Genomic DNA, 20,052 nt, shown 5'->3' with positions numbered 1-20,052 from the left:
AAACCTAGTCATTTTTGAAATACTTTTTCAAAGGATTTCGAGTCTCTTACCTGCATTTAAGATCACACGATGTCTGGCTTCATAGTCAAAGTTTGAAACTGTTTTCCCCTGTACTTGAGTAACAAGCTGTAAAAACTACTGATAACTTGTCTGCATTGCCTACTCAAAGCTCAGTTAAAAAATTCAGGGAGAGGAACAGAACTTAAAGCACAATTTTTTATTACTAAAAATATTACATATATATTGTGGGTAAATTGCTCCAAATAGAAGTGCATTTTAAATTCTCTCTTCCATTTGGTTTTTGTTTAAGATACTTGAAACAGTCAGAGTTTCACAAATTTCTTCAAGGCTGCAAGGTTGCCAAGTGCTTTGTCACTTGTGTGTCCTGAGCAATTTGTCAACATTCACTCTTGCAGGTTGTTTCCATCAGGAGAAGTAGAGGACAGAGTTGGAAACTTCTTTTTACTCACTCCTGTATGTTTACAAGGAACGTACGCAATTCCTGTTTCTGCCAACTCAAACAACAGGAGATGGTTTTCTTACCTGATGTTACTGGTTGCTTCTTATCTTCTGGGTCCTATCTAACGAGAACTCACTGGCTTGTTTTCTTCTGCACCTCTGCTGCGGTCTCACTATGAGTCTGTCCTGCTGACTGTCCACAGCTTTGCACATCTGACTAGGCAGTGTTCCTGGCTGCATCTTATACATGTACATTGTTCTGTCAAAAGGTGTATGAAAACTTCTACGCATGCAGCCAGCTTATGCAGATCCCCTCAGCACTCATGGCTCAGCTCCCAGCCACGCTTATGTATGTCCTGTGTTTTGAACAGTGGCTCCTACATGGCAGTTTATCATGGGATGAATGAAACTCTTTCTTATATTAGTTTTTATTTTGAAGAAAAGCATCTGAGCATGTGAAAAGCAGTATTTGATCACTGTTAACTTATGTATTATGACTTACTTCCGTTGAGTAAGATTACCAAGTGATCTTACTTCAGTAAGATTACTGTGTCTGTAGGATCCAGGCTTTAGGACAGCACTTAAAGACTTGCTGAAGTCACTCACTCTTCAGAAGTATTAAGAGTTATTAGGGTGCTTTCCTGAACAGTAGCTGGGTCCATTTCTAAAAGAGTAAAGGGGCTTGTTTGCCTTTTAATAACTTATATAAACAATTTATAAGTACTTTGAAAATTGAAATTAAAAACTAAAGGTGAAATCCTGGCCTAGTCTAAGTAAAGGATAAAAATATCATTGAATTCAATTTGTCCAACATTACTAGTTTTCTACTAACCCCAGTTTCTTGGTTTCCCTTGTCCACAGGCAACTCCTAAGGGATAGTGATACAAAGTGGTGACATCTGTTCCTACTTGAGCATGGGCTAGGTGTTATCCTAGTACGCGATGATCAGCTTTATTGAACATGAAGCCAGTCCACCTACAAATTACTTATCCCTTTCTTGAACTAGAGTCCTTTTTGGAGGGATTTGTATCATTTGGTCTGTCTAGTTTAAGTCCCTGATGGCAAGCACACATGATGGACGCTGTAGAGCAAACAGGGAGTGCCAAGGCTTTTCCACAAGTCAGGAAGGGCCTGTGTGTTCCCTTGCAGTGCTGGTTGCACCCTCCCTCATGAAGAGAATGTTAGGACTGTGAATGCACCACCCAGAAATCAAAGACCCTTCAAAGGCCAAAGGGCCTGAAGCCCTCTCCTGCCCCATGATCTAGATGGAGACAGTGTGTCTCACTGCGCCCCATGTTCCTGTCGGGTGACCTGTTCTGCATTGTTTTGTCTCAAAAGATGTTGGACAGTTGGGGTACTACAAGGACAAGCAAAGAAAAGGATCAGAGATCTGAAAAATTATATGGATGATTTGAAATAGAATTTTCCTGTTCTTTCCAGACTGGACAGGAAGAGGGTATAGAAATAATTTCAAATATATAAAAAAGAAAAGAGAGGAAGAGTCTGGGAAAGGGAAGGCAGATTATGAGTGCTGTGTAGAATAACAAAGTGCTGGTCTTAATTTGGCCCAGGAAAGATTTAAGATAGAGGATAGGAAAGAAACTTTTAATAAATATGGTAAACATAATGTGGGTCTATATGAATAAATAAAGATACCCCAAAGAAACAAATTTGTCTTTCTGAAATTTAAAATTGAAGGGAAAAAATATTGAAAACATCAGAAATATCCCACTGGGTCAAACTAGGGGTGTTATGAATGCCCTTGCTTTCTAACTTTTGTTCTCTTAGTGCTTTCCCAGCATCGATGTTCTTTAGGTTAGCGATCCCAAAGTATACACTCTTGCTTGTTCCCTTTGGTCTTTCTTTATGGACCTGTTGTCTTTGGATTTATCTAGTCACATATGAACCTGCTGGCTATGTCTGCAGCTATTCCCAAAGTCCACAAATGCTTTCTTTTTACTCTCAAGTTGTTGCCCTATGTCTTTCATTAAATGCTCCCTCATCTACATGCTTGGGAAGCTCTTGTCCTAAAACCTTGCAAAGCAGAACTAGAAAGGGAAAAGCACTGAGGTACTTTTGCAAGACTTCCATGCATCAGATCTTGCAGAACTTTGTGTTTTGTAATACAAAGAGGGTACCTTCAGAATTTTTGGAAATTCTGAAGAAAATTACTGCGATATAATGAAACAATCCTTGCAGTATTCACAAAATTGGAAACTCCTCAGCATTTTTGCCTCCTTAGGCATACCTATGCAATGTATAGGAGAAAAGGATTTTTTCCTGACTTTAATTCACAGATGTTTTGTGGTAAATTCCACAGCTGTGACCAGAAACTGGATGACCTTGTTAGCAGGACAGCCACAAAGTAGCCACAAAGTTTGGTTTTGATTATAACGTCTGTTTTTCTTCTTCTTGAAGTCTGTTCTTTAAAATTTGATGTGCTCATGTAATTGCAATGTAGTTCACTGCCCTGGTTTACCTCCAGTGAAGGGAGTTTGAGACTTTGCAGATGACGAGAAGAGAAAGAGAGAGAGAGAGACAGAGTGATAGACAGACACAGAAGCCCACAGTATGATAAAATAAATGATATCACTGATGGGCTTTTCTGTCAGTGTATATGAGTTATTGAATGCTCAAGCAGAAATATTACATGTTTCTTCTAACCCTTACTCCTCATAAAACTCACAACTAAAAAAATAACTGGTCTGTAATTTTTAGTAGCTATACATGCTTTCATCTTCTTTTCCTTTTCTACTTTGTTTAAAAGAAAAGTCTGTAACAGAAATACAAATGAAATTCCCTCCAGTGGTGTAAATTTTCATTTCTCAGTAGGTGGATGGAAGGAAAAGGTTCATTTACATTTCTGTGAATCCAAGATTTTTTGGAAGTGACGGGTGTTTTGGAAAACATGAACCATTGGGGCAGGAATCTCGCATTCTTCTGGCATCTGGATTTTGGAAGTCTTGAGCTTTCCTTGTCTGAAATGCCTCTTAAAACTGTCTTAAAAGAAACATTACTCAAAATTAAGCCTCTGGAACTACTCACTGCTTTTGAAAAACCTGGTTATTGGTTTTAGTAGTTCCAGAGTCTGAAAATTACTACTTTCAGGTCTTGTTTACTGCTTTTGGGCATAAATTTTAGGTGGTTCCTGAGTGACACAGCTGCCATCTTGGTGCATATTTCTAAGCAGACATGGTTGGAACAACTGGACAAGGCCAGCTGGTGCCACCCTTCCTGCTGATGCTGGCTGCCAGGTTAGGAAGCAGTGTGAGCTTGATAGGGCCAGCAGGAGGACGTATGGCTGCTGGTCAAAGCAGAGGGATCTTATGGGGCTCTGGGCTACAGAGATTCCCCATCCTTCCTGTATTCAAGAGCTGCTGAACAAAGTGCGGTGAAAAACTTTGGGAAGGAGGGCAGGAATCCAGGTCTTCCCTCCCCAGTAGAGCACGCCATGCCAGCAATGTTGAGAGCTTTGATTTACTTTTCTTCTTTTTGGGCCTCAACATTGACTTTATTGTATGGTTTCTGAAAGGCAGAGATAGACCTACCACCTTCTGTTCTCTTCAGAACCTTCTGATCTGTTCAAATCAGAAAAATCCTCCAGGCTGCCCAGTGACAGCATCTTGCATGCGAGTGACATTAAACCCAGCCAGGTCAACTTGCCTTATGAGGAGCTCTCCAGAAACAGCTGGAGAGAATTGTTATTTGAAGGCAGCTATCTGAGCTATTTAAGAAGTCACCCTGATGGCTGAACCATTGTCTCCATTTCTGAGTTACTCCCCTTAGCTGTGCTGGCTATTCCTTTGCTCCCTCTCAATCACCTTCTCATTTCATTCTGAGGTGTTTGAAGTTTGGAGGTGGAGGGAATGAAGTACAGGTTGTCAGGCTCCATAGGAAAATCCTAGTCCCTTAGACTCGACCCTTGCTGATGAGCACAGGATCAAAGAAAGATACTAAAGAAAAAACGATTCCTCCTTCCCCTAGCACATCTGTCCAGCTGTGTCTTAATGCATCTGCTGCTGCTATCGCTGTTTTCCGGTAAGAACCTCCAGCTAAGATGATGTCTATCTCCTCTATTGTATTCAACAGTTTTGTCAATGCCTGGCTTAGCATCCTCTTTCTGCATACTGCTTGTACAGTGTTAGGACAGGCGTAGATAACAAGGACATCTCCATGAGGTAAAATCTCTCGTTTTGGTGGAAGCCATTTTAATTTATGTAGGGAGGGGAACAGCAAGTATGCTTACTTAATATTTAAGCACTGCACTGCTTGAGTCATACAATTGTCTTTTTGCCATGTAGGATCTAAACAACATTACCAGTATTTTGAACCTGGACTTGTGAAGCTAGGTATTGTTGTGCATAGTCAAATGGAAAAAAAGTAAAAAACCCCCCAAAACCCAACCTGTATTTCCAAGGCTGCTCTGTGCTTGTAACTGCCAATGAAATCAGACCACTTATTTTTTCCTTTTAAACTGACTCAGCTGAAGGGTGAAAGTGTCCTAGGCTTTAACCGCTCACAGAGAAATAAAACACCTCACTCAAACTGTTTGTGTTTTGTTTGTTGATCTTGGTGAATTTGACAGCATCTTCCAGGATGGTGCTGTCTAGTGTTTGAAGTGTATGAGGTGAACTCATGGTGTATGTGTGGAAGCAAAAAGCACCAGGGTATAGTAAGGAGGCTTTTTTTTCAGCCTCATGTATGGCAGTGTAATTGTGTGTTTTTTAATGAGCAGACCAGAGTAGTTACACTTAGTAATGTTTGTTCACTAAAAAGGAAAAGGGGTGTTAAATCATTATGTTCTTTGATGAATGGCTTGTACACTGAAGAATAAATTGAACAAACTGGCATAGAGCTCAGTGAACATGAAATCAGCTATTAGAAGAAAGCTTGTGAACAAATTCTGAGCCTGATATGCATCTTTTGATTAATGTCCTATTAATCATCCATAGTGGCTACCTTAGCTAAGTCATGCTGTAATCATTCATGGTTGCTTACAGGAACACTAGCAGGGACTCTAGAGCTTCAATAACTGAATATTATTACTGATTTCTCCCTAACTCTTGCTGTGAACAATTACTGTTTTCACTATGTTTCTGCCTCCCTTTATTAGAAATAATACAATGCAGAATGAAAAGAGAGTTCCTCAAAGACCAGTAAAATTCTCCCAGGGTATTCTTAATGATATTCTGTCCTAAATGGGCAAACTATTGTAATGCAGAGTTCTCACCAGGAATAATAGTAATGTAATCACATTGAAGCTGTCTTTTTATGGGTTGTAGTCAAACAGACAAAATGTACAGTCATATTAAAGAACACAGAATTTTTGTAGAATTATTACTTTAAATGGTTGAAATTATTTTGGCTCTTTGTATCACAGTATTTTCAGTTAATGCACTTAACAGCAACAGCAATTAAGGCTCCAGACTGTTAATTTGGATAAATTTGACATAAGAAGAAGCCTTGACTCTTGGAAGGTATAATGCCTGCACCCCTCTCTTTTAAGACCAAATGTTTTAAATTCCTATGGCTCTTTTGAAGTCTGGTAGTTCAGTGTATTTTTTTTTTAATCAATGAATATTCTTTTTCTTTTTTTTTTTTTTTTCCTTTATTATTGGAAGTTGTTGGCAAATATTTACAGGAGGATTTCTTATTCCTGTGTGTGAAGATTTAGTTCCACACCATTTATTTCTCAAGTGTGACACAAAGAATGCTTTTGCACTAGCCACAAAATAGGTCCTTAGATGGCAGTGTAATTTCCTCCTAAGTCACTGTGGTCTGGGAAATACGGTGAAGTAATGAAGTGATGACGGGTATTAACATGTATAATGGGCTTAATAGACGTTTAGTGTTGTTTAACTGGAAGAAGGAGAAGTGCTTTCCCATTGGAATATTTCTACATTGGAAGTCATTGATCACCAATTTCAGAGGGGAAAGGTTAATCCATCAGTTTCTGTAACCAAACGGCACTGATGGAAATTCTTTAGGTGACATTCTGGATGAACTGGGCTTTCCATCTTTGCAAACAAATGAGTGATATGACAAGCATGGTGTTCAGAACACATTTAACCAATTGATTTTCTCTCCTCTTGTAATAAGATCTAGAGACATATGAAAGAGTGTAGCATGAGCCAAGATTAAAGGAACTGCTTCATACACAAGAACATAAGGGAACTGCATTATCAATAAAAGTACTATAAAGAATGTAGGCACCCATTCTTTTTCTTTATATAAAGTTTGTTATTGCAATAAATAGCTGTTATTGAACTGTCTGCCTTTTATTTCAGTTTTTCTGAATTTTATTTCAGTCAGCTTTCTGTGGTTTCCTGGTAGAGGTTAGGAAAAAATGTTACGTTTTGTTATGGTATCATTTTTCTATTCACTAGTAAATCCAGGGCAACTCTGGATTTAAAATCAGGATTTATCATCCTTTGGGGCATGAAGAAGGATATGAGCGGGAGGGGAAAGTCTGGCTTCAAGTGATTTAAAGATATGAAATATATTTAAAGGTTTAATCTGTATGGTTCCTTACTGAAATGATCCTCATCTTTTTCCTCCCTCTTCCCTCCTTTTTCTCCCAAATTCAGCCCTGCTCTGAGTTTCACATACCCTCCTACACCAGTATCCCTCCAGCAAATGCATCAGCAAATTATAAGCCGTCAGCAAACCCTAGGTTCAGCCTTTGGACACAGCCCTCCACTCATCCATCCTGCTCCAACTTTTCCTACCCAGAGACCTATCCCTGGCATCCCCAGTGTCCTGAACCCTGTCCAGGTCAGCTCTGGACCTTCTGAGTCCACACAGGTGAGAGGCAACAAAAGAAACCTTCACACCCCATTAATTTAAAAATTAAATAAATGGCATTGTCTCGATGGCAATTAATCACTGCTGTCACTGAGACCCTTTGATAACAGTTTTCTTGTAGCTCTAGCATTTGCAGTCACTTCATTATGAATCACAGGAGTGTTGGTGCAGTTCCTGATTGGTAGTGTGCTTTTTAGTCCTCATAAATATTCCAGTGTGCTGCAGCAGCTTCTCCTTCCAAACTGCCTCTCCTCGATCTTACACAGGAATTTAGTAGAGGTGGGGAGTAAGAAACAGGGCAAAACACATCAGAACCCCAATGTTTTAAAGATTAGCAGCTTCACCTTCAAATTAGGCTAACCGTAGGATACACAGGGTCATATTCTGCCCTCCCTGTACAGCTGTGAGTAACTTGAAGCGAGTAATTCTGTGAGCAAGAGAGTAACTCAAAGATAGTGAAGAGGTTTGAAGGTTTTTTTCTCTGATTCGTGCAAAATTATACTTACTGAGTTTGAATTAATCATTTCAGTGAGGCGTATTCTCAAAAGCTGGGGATGAGCAGCAGTGAATCAGGCCCCTAATGTGGAGTTTATCACGGTGTGTGATTTGCCTGTTATTAACTAGTTCTATTTGTTTCTAGATGACCTAGAATAGGTTATTTATCTGTCTGGAAGCTGTTTATCTCCTGGCTAGCTTTTACAAATGTAGAGGAAGAACATACTGCTGTAGAAAACATATTGATTTTTTTGTGGGGTCCCTGCAAGTTCAGATATCTCTAAAAGATCTCTGGATTCCTACAAGATCCATTTGCAGGTGTAGATAATGGTGTTCAGTCGAGCACAGGAGACAAACAAGATTCTGGCCTGTTTATGTCAGCTATTTTGCTATTAAATTGTGAGAATCCAGGACTTCATCTAGGATTTTTTGGCTGAGTCTCACACTAGTGTGCAGTTTTTCTTCCTATCCACCCATTATAATGGGAAACATAGTGAAGGAGCTGATATCTTGTGTGCAGACATTAAATGCAAACCTTTCCTTCAAGTGTGAAAAAAGAAATGTTTCTCTTGTGTTTATTTGACCATGCTGTGATTTTGCCTTTCCAAAGTTGTCATTAAGTGGAAAATCAAGTTCTTCCTACCTCTCATCACTCTGACAAAACCAGCATTGGTTTGTAGCAAGCAATTTCATCAAATGCTCCCCTTCCCACTCCCTCCCTGCTCCGCTACAAGGTTGAGCAATGCAGCTCTTCCATGAGTTAATGCTGTATAATTGAAGAACAATGTAATTGTATATCCAATATAATTAACGGTGCAGCTTCTCCATACGAAGTTGCTGAGCAGGTGCTGCATATTTTTGTTTGGAGCCACATATTTATCACCGTCTAATTTTGTCTTCTTCTGGGGGGGAAAAAAACCCCCACCTGCCTGCAGCAGAATAAACCCACAAGCGAATCTGCAGTGAGCAGCACAGGAGATCCCATGCACAACAAGCGCTCCAAGATAAAGCCTGACGAGGACCTCCCCAGCCCGGGAGCAGGAAGCATGCAGGTATGGCAGCCAGGTTCCAGTCATGAGCCTTCCCTCTTGCTGTTGGAGTGAAAATGAACCTTGCCTGTGGCACATGTTTTCAAGGCTCCTTGTACTTTGTGTACTGAGCACACAGGCAGCCTCGGCTTGTGGTAGCCAGGGCTAAATGGGAACAGCTCCTGGGGTGCAGGGTCAGTGACAGGATGAGGGCAGAGAGGAAGGAGGCTGATGGAGAGGTACCTCTGAGCAGTCAGAGCATGCTCAACCCTCTGTTTGCCATGGAAAAGTGAACAAGAGACATTCAGGTCTTTATTAAGGACATGTCTTCTCTTCAGCAAAAGTACTTAAGGCTGCCTTGACTTTTGCTGGGTCTTAGCACTGTACTGCACTGAGGCCTCAGTGTCAGGCTCCAGTCTCATTTGCTGTACTTTCTATGCCAGTTAATGCCAGTGGTTTTAGTAGAGGGACTCATGATTTACAGTGACTCAGGGGAGATGAGAGTCAGAGCCTCAGTCTTGTGAGTGAATCCATGAAAACAAAGCAGAGGTCTGCCTAAATCCTTCAACAGGTTTGAAATGGAAAAATAGCAGGAGTGCATAATCTGAACCAAATGTTTACACTAACATCTGACTCTTACCCTCAGCAAATAACAAGCTGGGGAGAATGAGGCACTCTGATGAACTGGAGGTGGGAAATTTAACCCCAAAATTAAATACTTTCTTCCCCCGCTCATTCCTTTCCTGCACATGTTATGGAAAAGAACAGACTAACAAGTAGCTTGAAAGTTACTAGTCTGCTCTTGGAAAGCTTTTAGCATGCAAACCTGTTACTGTTTTAACAATGGAAACACACTGGATTACTGGTGATCCAATTTCTGTCCAACCCTAGTACTAAAATCAAATTCCAATTAATTCAACTGCATTGAATAGTGCCTTTCACATTAGTGGTGCTGCTGAATCATGAAAGCCAGGTGCACAAATAACAAGCTGTTTAAATAAAGTATGAGGAAAGACAGGCCATTATGATTTATTTTTAATTGAAATGTAAAGGGAACTTTTTTTAGACATTCTCTGCATTGAGTACTTCTGGGAAAGAAAAATTTATTTTACATATATAGTTTGTAAATGGCTTCTGGCTTATCAGGCCTGTTTTGGGCTTCTGTATTTTGTAGAATGGAGTAGCATAGTGAAGTGAGAGTAAAATAATCCTCCCTCCCCCGCCTCCTCCACACACACACCCCCCCATCATCTTTCTTTTAATGCTGAAATAATTCACTTTTCTTCCTCCTTGGTTTCAGAATTTCCTCTCTCTTCTTCTCACCCCTGTTTTTTTCCTCTCTCCAGGAACAGCCAGAAGGAATGACCCTGGTAAAAGAGGAAGGGGACAAAGATGAAAGCAAACAGGAGCCTGAAGTGGTCTATGAGACAAACTGCCACTGGGAAGGCTGTTCCCGGGAGTTTGACACGCAGGAACAGCTAGTGCATGTAAGTTAATGGTATTCAGGAACTAGGTTTTAAAACTACGTGACCTTTTTCATGGGGGTCAGGTTCTCTGACCCTGTGCTGAGTCAAGTTTCTTAGCTAACAGAGCTGCAAACTGGAGAGGGGTTTATGAGTTTCTGAGAATAAAGAAAACTCGAAGCCACAGTGCTTGACCTGTTCAGTCAGCTAAAGCTTAGTGTAAAATTCAATAAAGTCTTCAACAGAGATTGTAATGGCTCTGATCCTGTAAGCCAGCAAACGCTATTTTGAGTTAGAGACTTTGATAGTTATTGAGTAATAGTAAGCTGGACATGAATGATTATTAACCTTTAGCCAAGTTTGATTTTTTTCTCCCCAAAGGGGCTGTAACAGTAGAAATGGGTGAGGGGAATTTTTTCCCTTCCCTAAGGGAGGTTTTGCTATCAATTTACTGTTGTGTGTAAACTGAAAGTGATTATTTGGCTAAATATATGGGAACTGAGTTACTTCAGTCCTTTTAGCAAAAGAAACCGTATAATCTTTTCTGTGCTACACCAAATATTAATTTTATCTCCCTTGTTTTTTATTCCTCTCTGCCACCTCTCTGAAATAAACAATTTGTACTGTTCGGTAGTGTTGTAAGATAGAAAGTGAGCGATCAAAATTCAGAATACAACCTGACAAGTGCAATCCCCCCACAATTCTAACCTCCTTTACTAGCAGCATTTCTCTTATTTACTGTCATCATAGAACATATTGAATACTCTGGAAAAAAACCTGAATTCCTAGTACAGAGTTGAGAGGAATATCTTCAGCAAATGAGCAGTGTGACAGAATTGTATTTAGTTTAGAAAACTGTTTAATATTTTACTGGACATCATGCAAAATCTATTGCAAAATGTGGAGAGTACTACTGAAATAGCTAGTTGAAAAATCTACTTTTTCACCCAAAATAAATAAAACCAAACCCACCATACATTTCCAAACACTATGCAAAGTGGTAAACTGATCCTGCAAAGCTGGCTTTGGTAAAGCAATGTCAGTTTTCACTTGCTGGAGTGCGAGAACCTCTTAGTGTTGCAGTTATTCATCAAGATGTATTTTCAGGTTCTTGTTATTATTAGGTAGTAGCAGCAGCAGTAACAACAATAATGATAAATGAAAGACTATCAAAAACTAAAATAATGTCCGAAATAGGACATTTTTCCAAGAATTCTTTGGAGACATATTGCACACCCAATTCCCTAGCATTTTAATAGGCCAAAATGAAATGTCTGGAGAAACTGTTTTGGTGTCACAGTACCTTTTTGGGAAGAAATGCCTTACAAATGGCTGCTGCAAGTGGTTTGACACATTTAAATTAAAAGATCAAATGTTGGTCTTTGAATTGATTCTGTGCAAACAGACAGTTGACATCATCTGGGGCTCTCCATAGTCTTTATATCTGCTAGTAATTGTAAGGCTGAAGCTTTATGATGCCTGGCAAACCCTTCAGTATTCAGAAATCATCCCAGTGATGATGATAAATAATAGACACAGAAATATATGTAATAAAAGAGAAATTCCGAATAAAGGTACCCTTGGCAATGAAAAAAAGAAAAAGGATTTTTTGATGTTTCAGGTGTAAAATTTAATGGAAATCCACTGAGCATGTTAGCTAATAGCTTGCTTTTGGTATTTTAAAGTGAATTATATTGATAGGGTGGTAGTTCAGTTGTTCTGGAGTTTTTTTAAATTAATTTGTTGGTTTTGGTGGGATTTTTATAGCAAATCTGCCTGCATTGTAATGGTCAACAGCAAGACTGAAAAAAGTGTATTTCTTATGCTTCTGAACAATGGCAACATCTGAAACAGGTTTCTCTAGACATAGAAAAGGAATATAAGAAGTTTTTCTATGACACAGGGAGTTCTTTTTGGCAGGATTCAGGTGTGTTATGATGGTGTTTAGGATTACAAGGTACAAGACTTGACTCCATACCCAGAAGACAATAAATTCATCATGGCAACCATCACATTTAAGTAGCACAAATTATGCTGTAAGAGTCAGCGGGATTCAGTGATGGGGCCATGGTTTGTGATTTCTTTTGCTGCTCTGGCAGAGCCCTGCTGTGGGGACTCGAGCAAGTTATTTCTGCCCAGAATTGCAAAGGCCTTTAGACATCTAACTCTGTTTGAAAGCCTGGCCGCTCACCCCAGTCTGCCTTTTGCACATTTTTTCTGCCCTTGATTGCCTCAGCCCTCTGATGTACATCTGCAGCAGCTAGGGAAATGAGGTCTGGTCTTGGCAGGGCTTCACAGGAAGGCGGTCCTGGTTTTGCCTAGGTGTGTCACTCTGGCAGAAAGGGCTCCATCCCTGAGCATTAGGTCCTTGAAAATCTCAGTGGAAAAAGTGGTGTGGCTCATGTATGCCTCCTATCCAAATACTGTGGACAAATCCAAGTAGATACAAATTGCTGTAGCTGCGCTTAAATCGGTGTCAGCACAGTTCTGAGTGCTGAGTGTGTGGCATGTGCATGTGTATGCCTGAACCAGGCACGGGCAGGGTGTGTCTCAGGGCCTGTGCCCACGCTTGGCTCAGCAGCACTGAGACTGCGGTACCAGCTGGAGGCCTCGCCAAGCCTGGAGCCTGCCGGTGCCAGACACTGCTCAAACGGGAGAAGGGATGCACCTGACATGGGCACAAGTTCACAAGGTGCACCCTGCAGCTGCGGGGCCACATACATCGGGCTGTTCGTGCTGTCTGGAGCTACCTGAGCCTTCTCATGTGCAGGTAGGACTAGAGATAGGTTCATGCTGTTAACCTTCAGATCTGGCAGCAGAGTTCTGCCACCATGCCTCTCCTGGCTGCATGTGCTGCTGCTCACCTGGTGATCCCCAACCCACTGGCTGACTCAGCAGAGCCTGAGCTGCTCCAGCTAAGCTTGAAGAGCTTGAAGGTTTGGAAGTAAGGTGCTGGACAGGATGTCAAAAGTATAGATAACCATCCTGTTTTGTTGATTCTGCTGTGGGGTAGTAATCACCAATACAGGGGCAACTGGCATAGATAAAGGCAGTAAAGGCTTAAATTGCCCTAGCAAGACTTATCCAGATAACATCTGCCATCTTGTCCAATGGCACAGGACAGCCTGTTATCCAAGCCTTGCTTCCCAATGCACTGAAATTTTAGAGGAACTGCAGTGTTAAGCGATGGAAGTGTTTCTAGATGTTTGGTTTGTTTCCTCAAGGGTTAGGTAACTCTATGTGAGTTCTAGTCATGCCAGATTGAGCAGAGCTTCAAAAAACTTTTCCACAACACATAGTGCACACAGTTCATGGTATAGATTTCATTACTCCCCCTATGAATAGGGTGTGTATACAAGCACATATGCATGTGTTTTGAAAAAGGTGAATATGAGTTTGTGTATATTCTGCTCTTTCTGTCAGATAAGGATAGCTTTGTCATCTTTTGGGGAATTATGAGATGTGATTTACTTCGAAATCAACTGTAGGTGAATCAGCGTTACAAAGTGATGTGTTACATAGCATGTATGAAGTGGTAAATGCAAACAAAATCTGTGTCTAAATATGTGGTATAGCTTTAGAGCAGAAATTTCAATGTCATGCACAATAGTCAGCATTTGATGTTATTTTTCTGCATTTCTGTAGCAAAGTCCTGCAGTTATTAGTGTAAAATGTGGCTGCCAGTGAAAGCGTTCTTAGGCCCCAATGTTTTCTGACTGAATTTATGGACAGAACCTGAGCTGCTATGAATAAATAAGTGAAAAGCTACTTAGAGAATCATTATTGACCCACCCAGAAGGGATGACTGAAATGATTTTGGCACGGGTGCTCTTATTTTCAAGTGATATGTGCCACTTAGAATTCAGCATGGTTAAATTTTCATGATGCATACACCAAAAGGCAAGGTGTTAAACCATCTGACGCTCTGCCTTATTTGTAACACCTATCCATCCTTCCTCTCCCCCCCACCTCCTCTCTTACAGTTAATAGAAAGATTCATGATTCTTCATGGTTGTCTATCTAGCGTCTGACAGTACCGACTGCACTGCTAAAGCAAGTCACTATCTATAATTGATATCCTTCTATGGAATAGGGTACTGGCTGCAATTGAAGGGTTTTGCTGAAAGCTCTTAAATCCTGACAAGTTCTGCCCTTGTTCTGGTTGTCGCTGAGCTGCACTGCTGAGATCCCAGGGTTATTTGAAGTTGATGCAAAAGGGGTGCGTGTGTTGCACATTAGCAAGACACAAAGTTGGCGAGCCACGTTAGAGCTGCCACTGCATTCACCCGCCAGGTAGTCTTATTTACAGTGCATCGCACTCTTGAAAAGGCTGGTTACATTACTGTTTGAAATGTGTATTATAGGTTTCTTTCTTTCCCTTTTTTCTTCTCCTCAAAAAATTAAAAAAAGATCTTATTTATTTTAAAGCCTCAGTTTGCTGCTGGGGTCTTTATCATTCAGCGTTTTAATTAATTTCTCTGCCCAGCGAGATATTATAATTGGGCTTAGCTGAGCTCAAGTTTGTTTTAAATATGCGAGCGCCTAGAAGCTAATAAGATATTGTATATATTTATAAATCTGCTTTTTGTTGCAGTTTGTCCTTTTTTTCCCCCAGAAATCAGTTTAAGAATAAAATATTGCAAAAGGGTTAGATGCTAAAGATAAACGTTTGTTTAAGAAAATTATCCTTCAAGGAAATGACTGAATTTATTGTTAAATATTAATACAATGGCAATCAGAAAAACGCAGAGCTGCCTATTTCTCATCCCCCTTGCTGCGTAGCCTTGATGATAATTATTTTTTATTCAAAAACATGCTTGAAGAACTGTAGAGCTATTTTTTATTAGTGTTTTCTCCTTAATTGTACAGCAATAAAATTCTCTCATTGTTGTTACATTTGATTAGACAAGATCAAAAAGCCCTAAACTGACAGCAATGGCTTACATTCAGGATTCCATTTGCTGAGGTCTTCCTGCCTGTTTGCAAAGCCGTGGTGACTGGAGCACTCCCCTGGCAATCCCTGGGGATTGTACTACTCCTTGCGGCTCCCTTCTTGCACCAGAGGGCAGCTGTTTTTGTTTTTCAGGTACCCACGTGTTCCCAAGGCATTGCAGTGCACTGAGGGTACCCAAAAGAACCATTACATATAATTCTGAGACTGGAGTTTCTTAATGTTCTTGCTCTCTGTTCCTACAGAAAAGGGTGGACTCAACCCTGACCGACAGAATTTGGCCAGCCATCTGCGGAGACTTACATAAACCCCAAACTGTGCCCACAGCCAGCCTCTGCTCAGGTTTTACAGCATCTGTGAAGTGCCGCCACATCTTAATCAATCCTGTGCAGCTCAAAACACTTAAGATCATCAGGAGGTGGGGAACACAGCACTCTGAAGGATTAGGCCTCTTTACAGTGGCTGATTTTGGATGCCCAGAAATAAGGACACTCAAAGTCAATAGATTTGAAAGTCTCATTTCCTCTGCTACTGTGGTGTCTTTAGCCTTTGGCTTCTTCCTCAGCTCCTCTCCTGCAGGAGAGCCATAGGTAAGGACTGGAGAGAGCTTCACCACTCTTCTCTAAACAGAGATCCAACTGCAATAGGAGGATAAGCCAGATTAAAGCAGTTCCCCTGAGTGTCAGCTACAGTGCAGCAGACCTGTTAGTGACCCTGAGAGTTGCACATTGCCCACCACTTGCAAGAGGGGAAACTGCCCTGTAAGCAAGGAGCCCCAAGCTGCCAAAGCCAAGCAGGTGCTGGGTGCAGCTGTGAATAGGCATCTGCGCTGTGGAGGCATTTGCTCACATCTGGCCCAACAAGTAGATTATCCTTCATGCATTAGTGGTTTCTTTTCTCTAGGTCCTGCAGGTGTGCTTGCAAACTGGTTGTGGTGCAGATGAAATCCCAGCTTTGTGAAGCAAGTCCCTTACAACCCCAAAGAGGTGTAATCACACATCCCAGTTTGCATGCTTTTCGAAATATGTTCGGGGATTTACTTAGTTTTTAATTCTTCTTTGCAGAGGCAGTTTTCGGTGCATTTTCATTATAGTTTATTTGGCTCTAGCACAGTAACACAGAGAAGCCTCAGCCCATTCACAGGCTCATTGTGCATGGCAGTGACAGCTACTGCCCTGAAAGGTTCAGGAATGTTTCCTTTAAATTGCAAAGAGTAAGGACTAGATAAGAACATGAAATCCATTATAGTAATAATTTTTTTCCTGACAAAAGGAGAATGTTTTACGTACAGCAGCAAAGGGGGTTTTGTTGGAGGTTTTATTCTGTTTCACCTTGGCTTATTTTTTACTCACTTGCATCTGGACCCTAGCTCATACTTGGAGAAGCACTGCTGTGGACAAAAGAAATCAGTTCTTAAAGTGAGGCAAGCCCAAGGCTTGGGCTGAAAATTGGGACAACTTGGAGAAGGCAGGGAGTTGTTTCAGTGGCAAGCAAGTGCCATGGGAAGGCTTTTTTCTGTTTGTCCATCTCCGCAATGTATTTGATCTTTGTAGCTATGGGGGTACTACAAGGGAAAGGAAGAAGACGAAGAGAAAGGAAGAAGAGCTTATAGCAAATAATCATAAGAAACATCTGTACAGAAGTTTTTAGATTTTGAAATCTCTTCCTCATTACCTGTTTAAAGGCTGAGTTCTAATTAAGACACCGCCTTACTGTGCTGGATTATAAGCTGCTGAACCCATCCTTTTGAACTGTGCCAGAATTGTTGAATTGTTTATAGGCCAGCAATTTATTAGATGGCATAGCAAAGCTGGTAAGCAGATCTGTGCCTTTGAGAGCATGTTCATTCTCTCTTGGTTTCTGTCTGGGTACCTAACACAGGCTTGTTTAAATTAAGCAAGTCTTTAACCCCCATCAAAGGTATCCATGTAAGTGCTGTTGGGTTTTAAGGTTAAGTAACCACAGACAGACCTCACTGCTCTTCAGGAGCCCCCAGGCTCTGGCACAGCCCCTGCTTGTGCTTCTCAGCACATCCTTGTTCTGCGTCAGTCACCGTGATGCCCTTTGCCTCCCAGCAGTGTTAAAAGTCATCAGTGCTGCCTTGTGAAGAGATCATACTCACTCTGGGCTTGACCCAAAGGCCAGCTGTGCTTTGGCTCAGGTCCTCTTAAGCACTCCACTACACAAGTGCATCAGCAGTCTCCCTGCCTAGAGTCTGGCTTTTGATGAATCACAGAGGAGAAGGGGGAAAAAATAATGTGGGGATTTCTTTTTTGATAGAGAAAGGTTTACAACAAAATAAATCCACCCTAATCTGTGAAGTATTAAGAGGGGATTTAAAGAGAGAAATGTAATAATTTTTTTATTTTAATTCCTCTGTAATTAGCATTTCTTTCACAGCATTAGGAAAACTTGTTGTTAGTCTGCTGATGCTACGGCTTCTGTTCGTATGAGTTACCAAATTCATTGTCTTTGAATTGGTATCCCTGAAAGGGGTTGCTAAACTATGACATGTCCTTTAAATAACACTTGTTTTTCACTGTTGTAGGTAGAGACAAGCAGTGCTCCCCCTGTGCCCTGGGAAGTTACTCTACCCACTCCACCCATAATAAGTGGGCACTTGGGTGGAAAGGGCTGTGCAGGGTTTGACTTTGGTCCGTGCTTTTAATCACACAGAACTATTCAAGTAGTTTGTGGATATACATACTTACTTGAGAGCAAGCATGCCTGAGAGTTCAGGTGGTGAACTCTTCCAAGTTACTGATATTTTATAGGTGACTTCCAGTTTTGGGGAGAAATGTAGAATAAAAAGCTGCCAGCCTAGTCCCAGGGGAGCCCATGCTGACTGAATGACAAACACATAGGCAAGAGTAAAGCTGCAAACTGAGTTGATTCTTCAGCTCCTGAGTCTTGTTGGCACATCATGGAGAAGAGAGAAAAGGGAAGTCCCTGCCTGCCTTTATTTTGGTGCCTCAGAGCTGCAAGGGGGGCTGGGCTTGTGCATGGACTTCAGGTACCTTTCAGTCCTGACCAAAGGACCAGGACAAAGCAGACTGACCTGGGAAGAGCTGTTCTTTCTGTGCAGTTTTTTCATGCCTTGCTGTTGTTAAGTGATTTGATGTTACATAGCTTGTGTTATTAGCCAGTGGAAGATCTGTCTTATGTGTTTGGTGTGGTATGTCTCTGCACTGCTTTTGTCACCCATATTCTACCTAAAAATCTACCCATAGTAAACCAATCCTGGGAAGAATAGAAATCTGTGAGTGCTGGCTCAGCTGCATGTGGAAATGTTTTTTCTGAGACAGAAGTGGCAGATCAGCATGTGCAAATGGAGGCAGAGACAGGCAAGTTAAATACAGGCATGAGTAAAGTTTCTGCATTTGGGTTTGAGAGGGCTGGGCTGCATGGATTCATTTTTGCAGTCTCTATTGTTTGTGTAACCTCTTAATAGAAAGAAAAAGAAAAAAGAAAAGCTGATGAGCCTTTTATCATGGGGAAACAAATCTAGCGTTTTCCCTTGCTTAAACTTTAGTGTGAGCGTGACTTTTCTTCAAGGTGTCGAGTACCTAATCTGTAAAATGAATGGGTGGTGGTTTTGTCAGGAGTGGGTCCTCTGGCGGCTTGCATTGTAGGTATGAGGTCTGCATATACCATTCTTATGTGTATCACAGGGCTGAGATGCCGCAGTTCTTCGTGAGATAAAGTAGTCAAGCTGAAAATGAAACAAAGCTCCAACTGTATCCCTCCTTGTGTTTAGCAGAGATAAACTACAGTGGAGTCTCAGCGCTGCTCCGTTTGGCTTCTGGCAGCAGCTTTAATTGGTAAAATGCAGATTTTTTTTTGATCAAGAGAGGATTATTCTTGTTATCAGTCTGGAGCATCTTATTTCAAGATGAAAAGACTTCGCTGAATTACAGATGCCAACATTTTTACAAAGCACTTTGGCGATTGACATCTCAAAGAGAAAGTATGATTTATTAGCCTATAATGGCTAACACTCAGCACTGGGCTAGGTCCCACTGATTTGTGAAATTGCTTAATATGAATTGCCTTTTTGTGCAATTCAAGCCCCAGGTTTTTCAAATAAACTTAGAATGTAAAGTGTATGAAACATTACATACCTGAAAAGGGAGAAGGGTAATGGGACTGTGTTGCTAAAAAGAAAAGAAAGGCAAAAGGAAGAAAAGGATAAAGAAAGAAAGAGAGAGAATGAAAGAAAAAGAGAAGGAAAAGAGACAGAAAAAAATAGAAAGACCTATTTCTAAATCCATCTTGGTGGTGCTTTTTTACAGTAGTTTGGTTGAAATGTTGGCAGGGTAAAGATTAATAACAAGCCTTGTCGCTATCAGTACTTGCTTGTCGATTCTCTGTAACAAGGCTGTCTGTTCAGCATGGAAATTATTGATTAAATAAAAATTGCTATTAGATTGTGATGTGATCCATAATCACAAACAATGGTGGACATTCTTCTTTCAGATCCCAAGCCATGCATCAAGTTTTTCCTTGCAGCAATTTATATTGTGCTGACACTCGCACCCATTAGGCTTTTATCCTCTCCTACATGTGCCAAGAAAGCACGAAAAGAAAGAACAGCAGCAGCACAGCAGCAGGTAGGCACTCACTAAATTTTCAGAGAGAAGCACAATACAGACAAGTGTGTCCTTTTCTTCTGGTTAGCACCTTACCTCAGCAGCGATTCCTGCCAGATAAGGGCAACGCACCTTGAATGCATCCAGGGAGGTCCAGTATAGTTTGCATGGGGGAGGGTTGTGGTGTATTATTTTAGGATTCTGTAGCATGAAGGACAAGTGTCTTTCCTGTATTTATTTAGCTCTGATGCTTCCTAATTTGA

The 20,052-nt window shown here is 41.0% G+C and overlaps 1 protein-coding gene across 5 annotated transcripts in view; it reads left to right on the top strand.

The window, feature by feature from the left end:
* Positions 1-20,052, top strand: part of GLI3 (GLI family zinc finger 3) — a 207,295-nt gene that overhangs the window by 156,002 nt on the left and 31,241 nt on the right. For 4 of the 5 annotated variants that reach the window (XM_032103672.1, XM_032103692.1, XM_032103683.1 and 1 more), the window contains 3 exons: positions 7,047-7,263; positions 8,694-8,810; positions 10,133-10,273. In XM_032103672.1, coding sequence (XP_031959563.1) covers positions 7,047-7,263; positions 8,694-8,810; positions 10,133-10,273 — 475 coding nt within the window. The remainder of the gene's footprint in view (positions 1-7,046; positions 7,264-8,693; positions 8,811-10,132; positions 10,274-20,052) is intronic. The other variant, XM_032103702.1, reaches the window with a different exon arrangement.

This window comes from Corvus moneduloides, chromosome 1, assembly GCF_009650955.1.
Source record: "Corvus moneduloides isolate bCorMon1 chromosome 1, bCorMon1.pri, whole genome shotgun sequence".
Lineage (NCBI taxonomy): Eukaryota > Metazoa > Chordata > Aves > Passeriformes > Corvidae > Corvus > Corvus moneduloides.
This window is presented reverse-complemented; position numbering and strand designations above follow the sequence as displayed.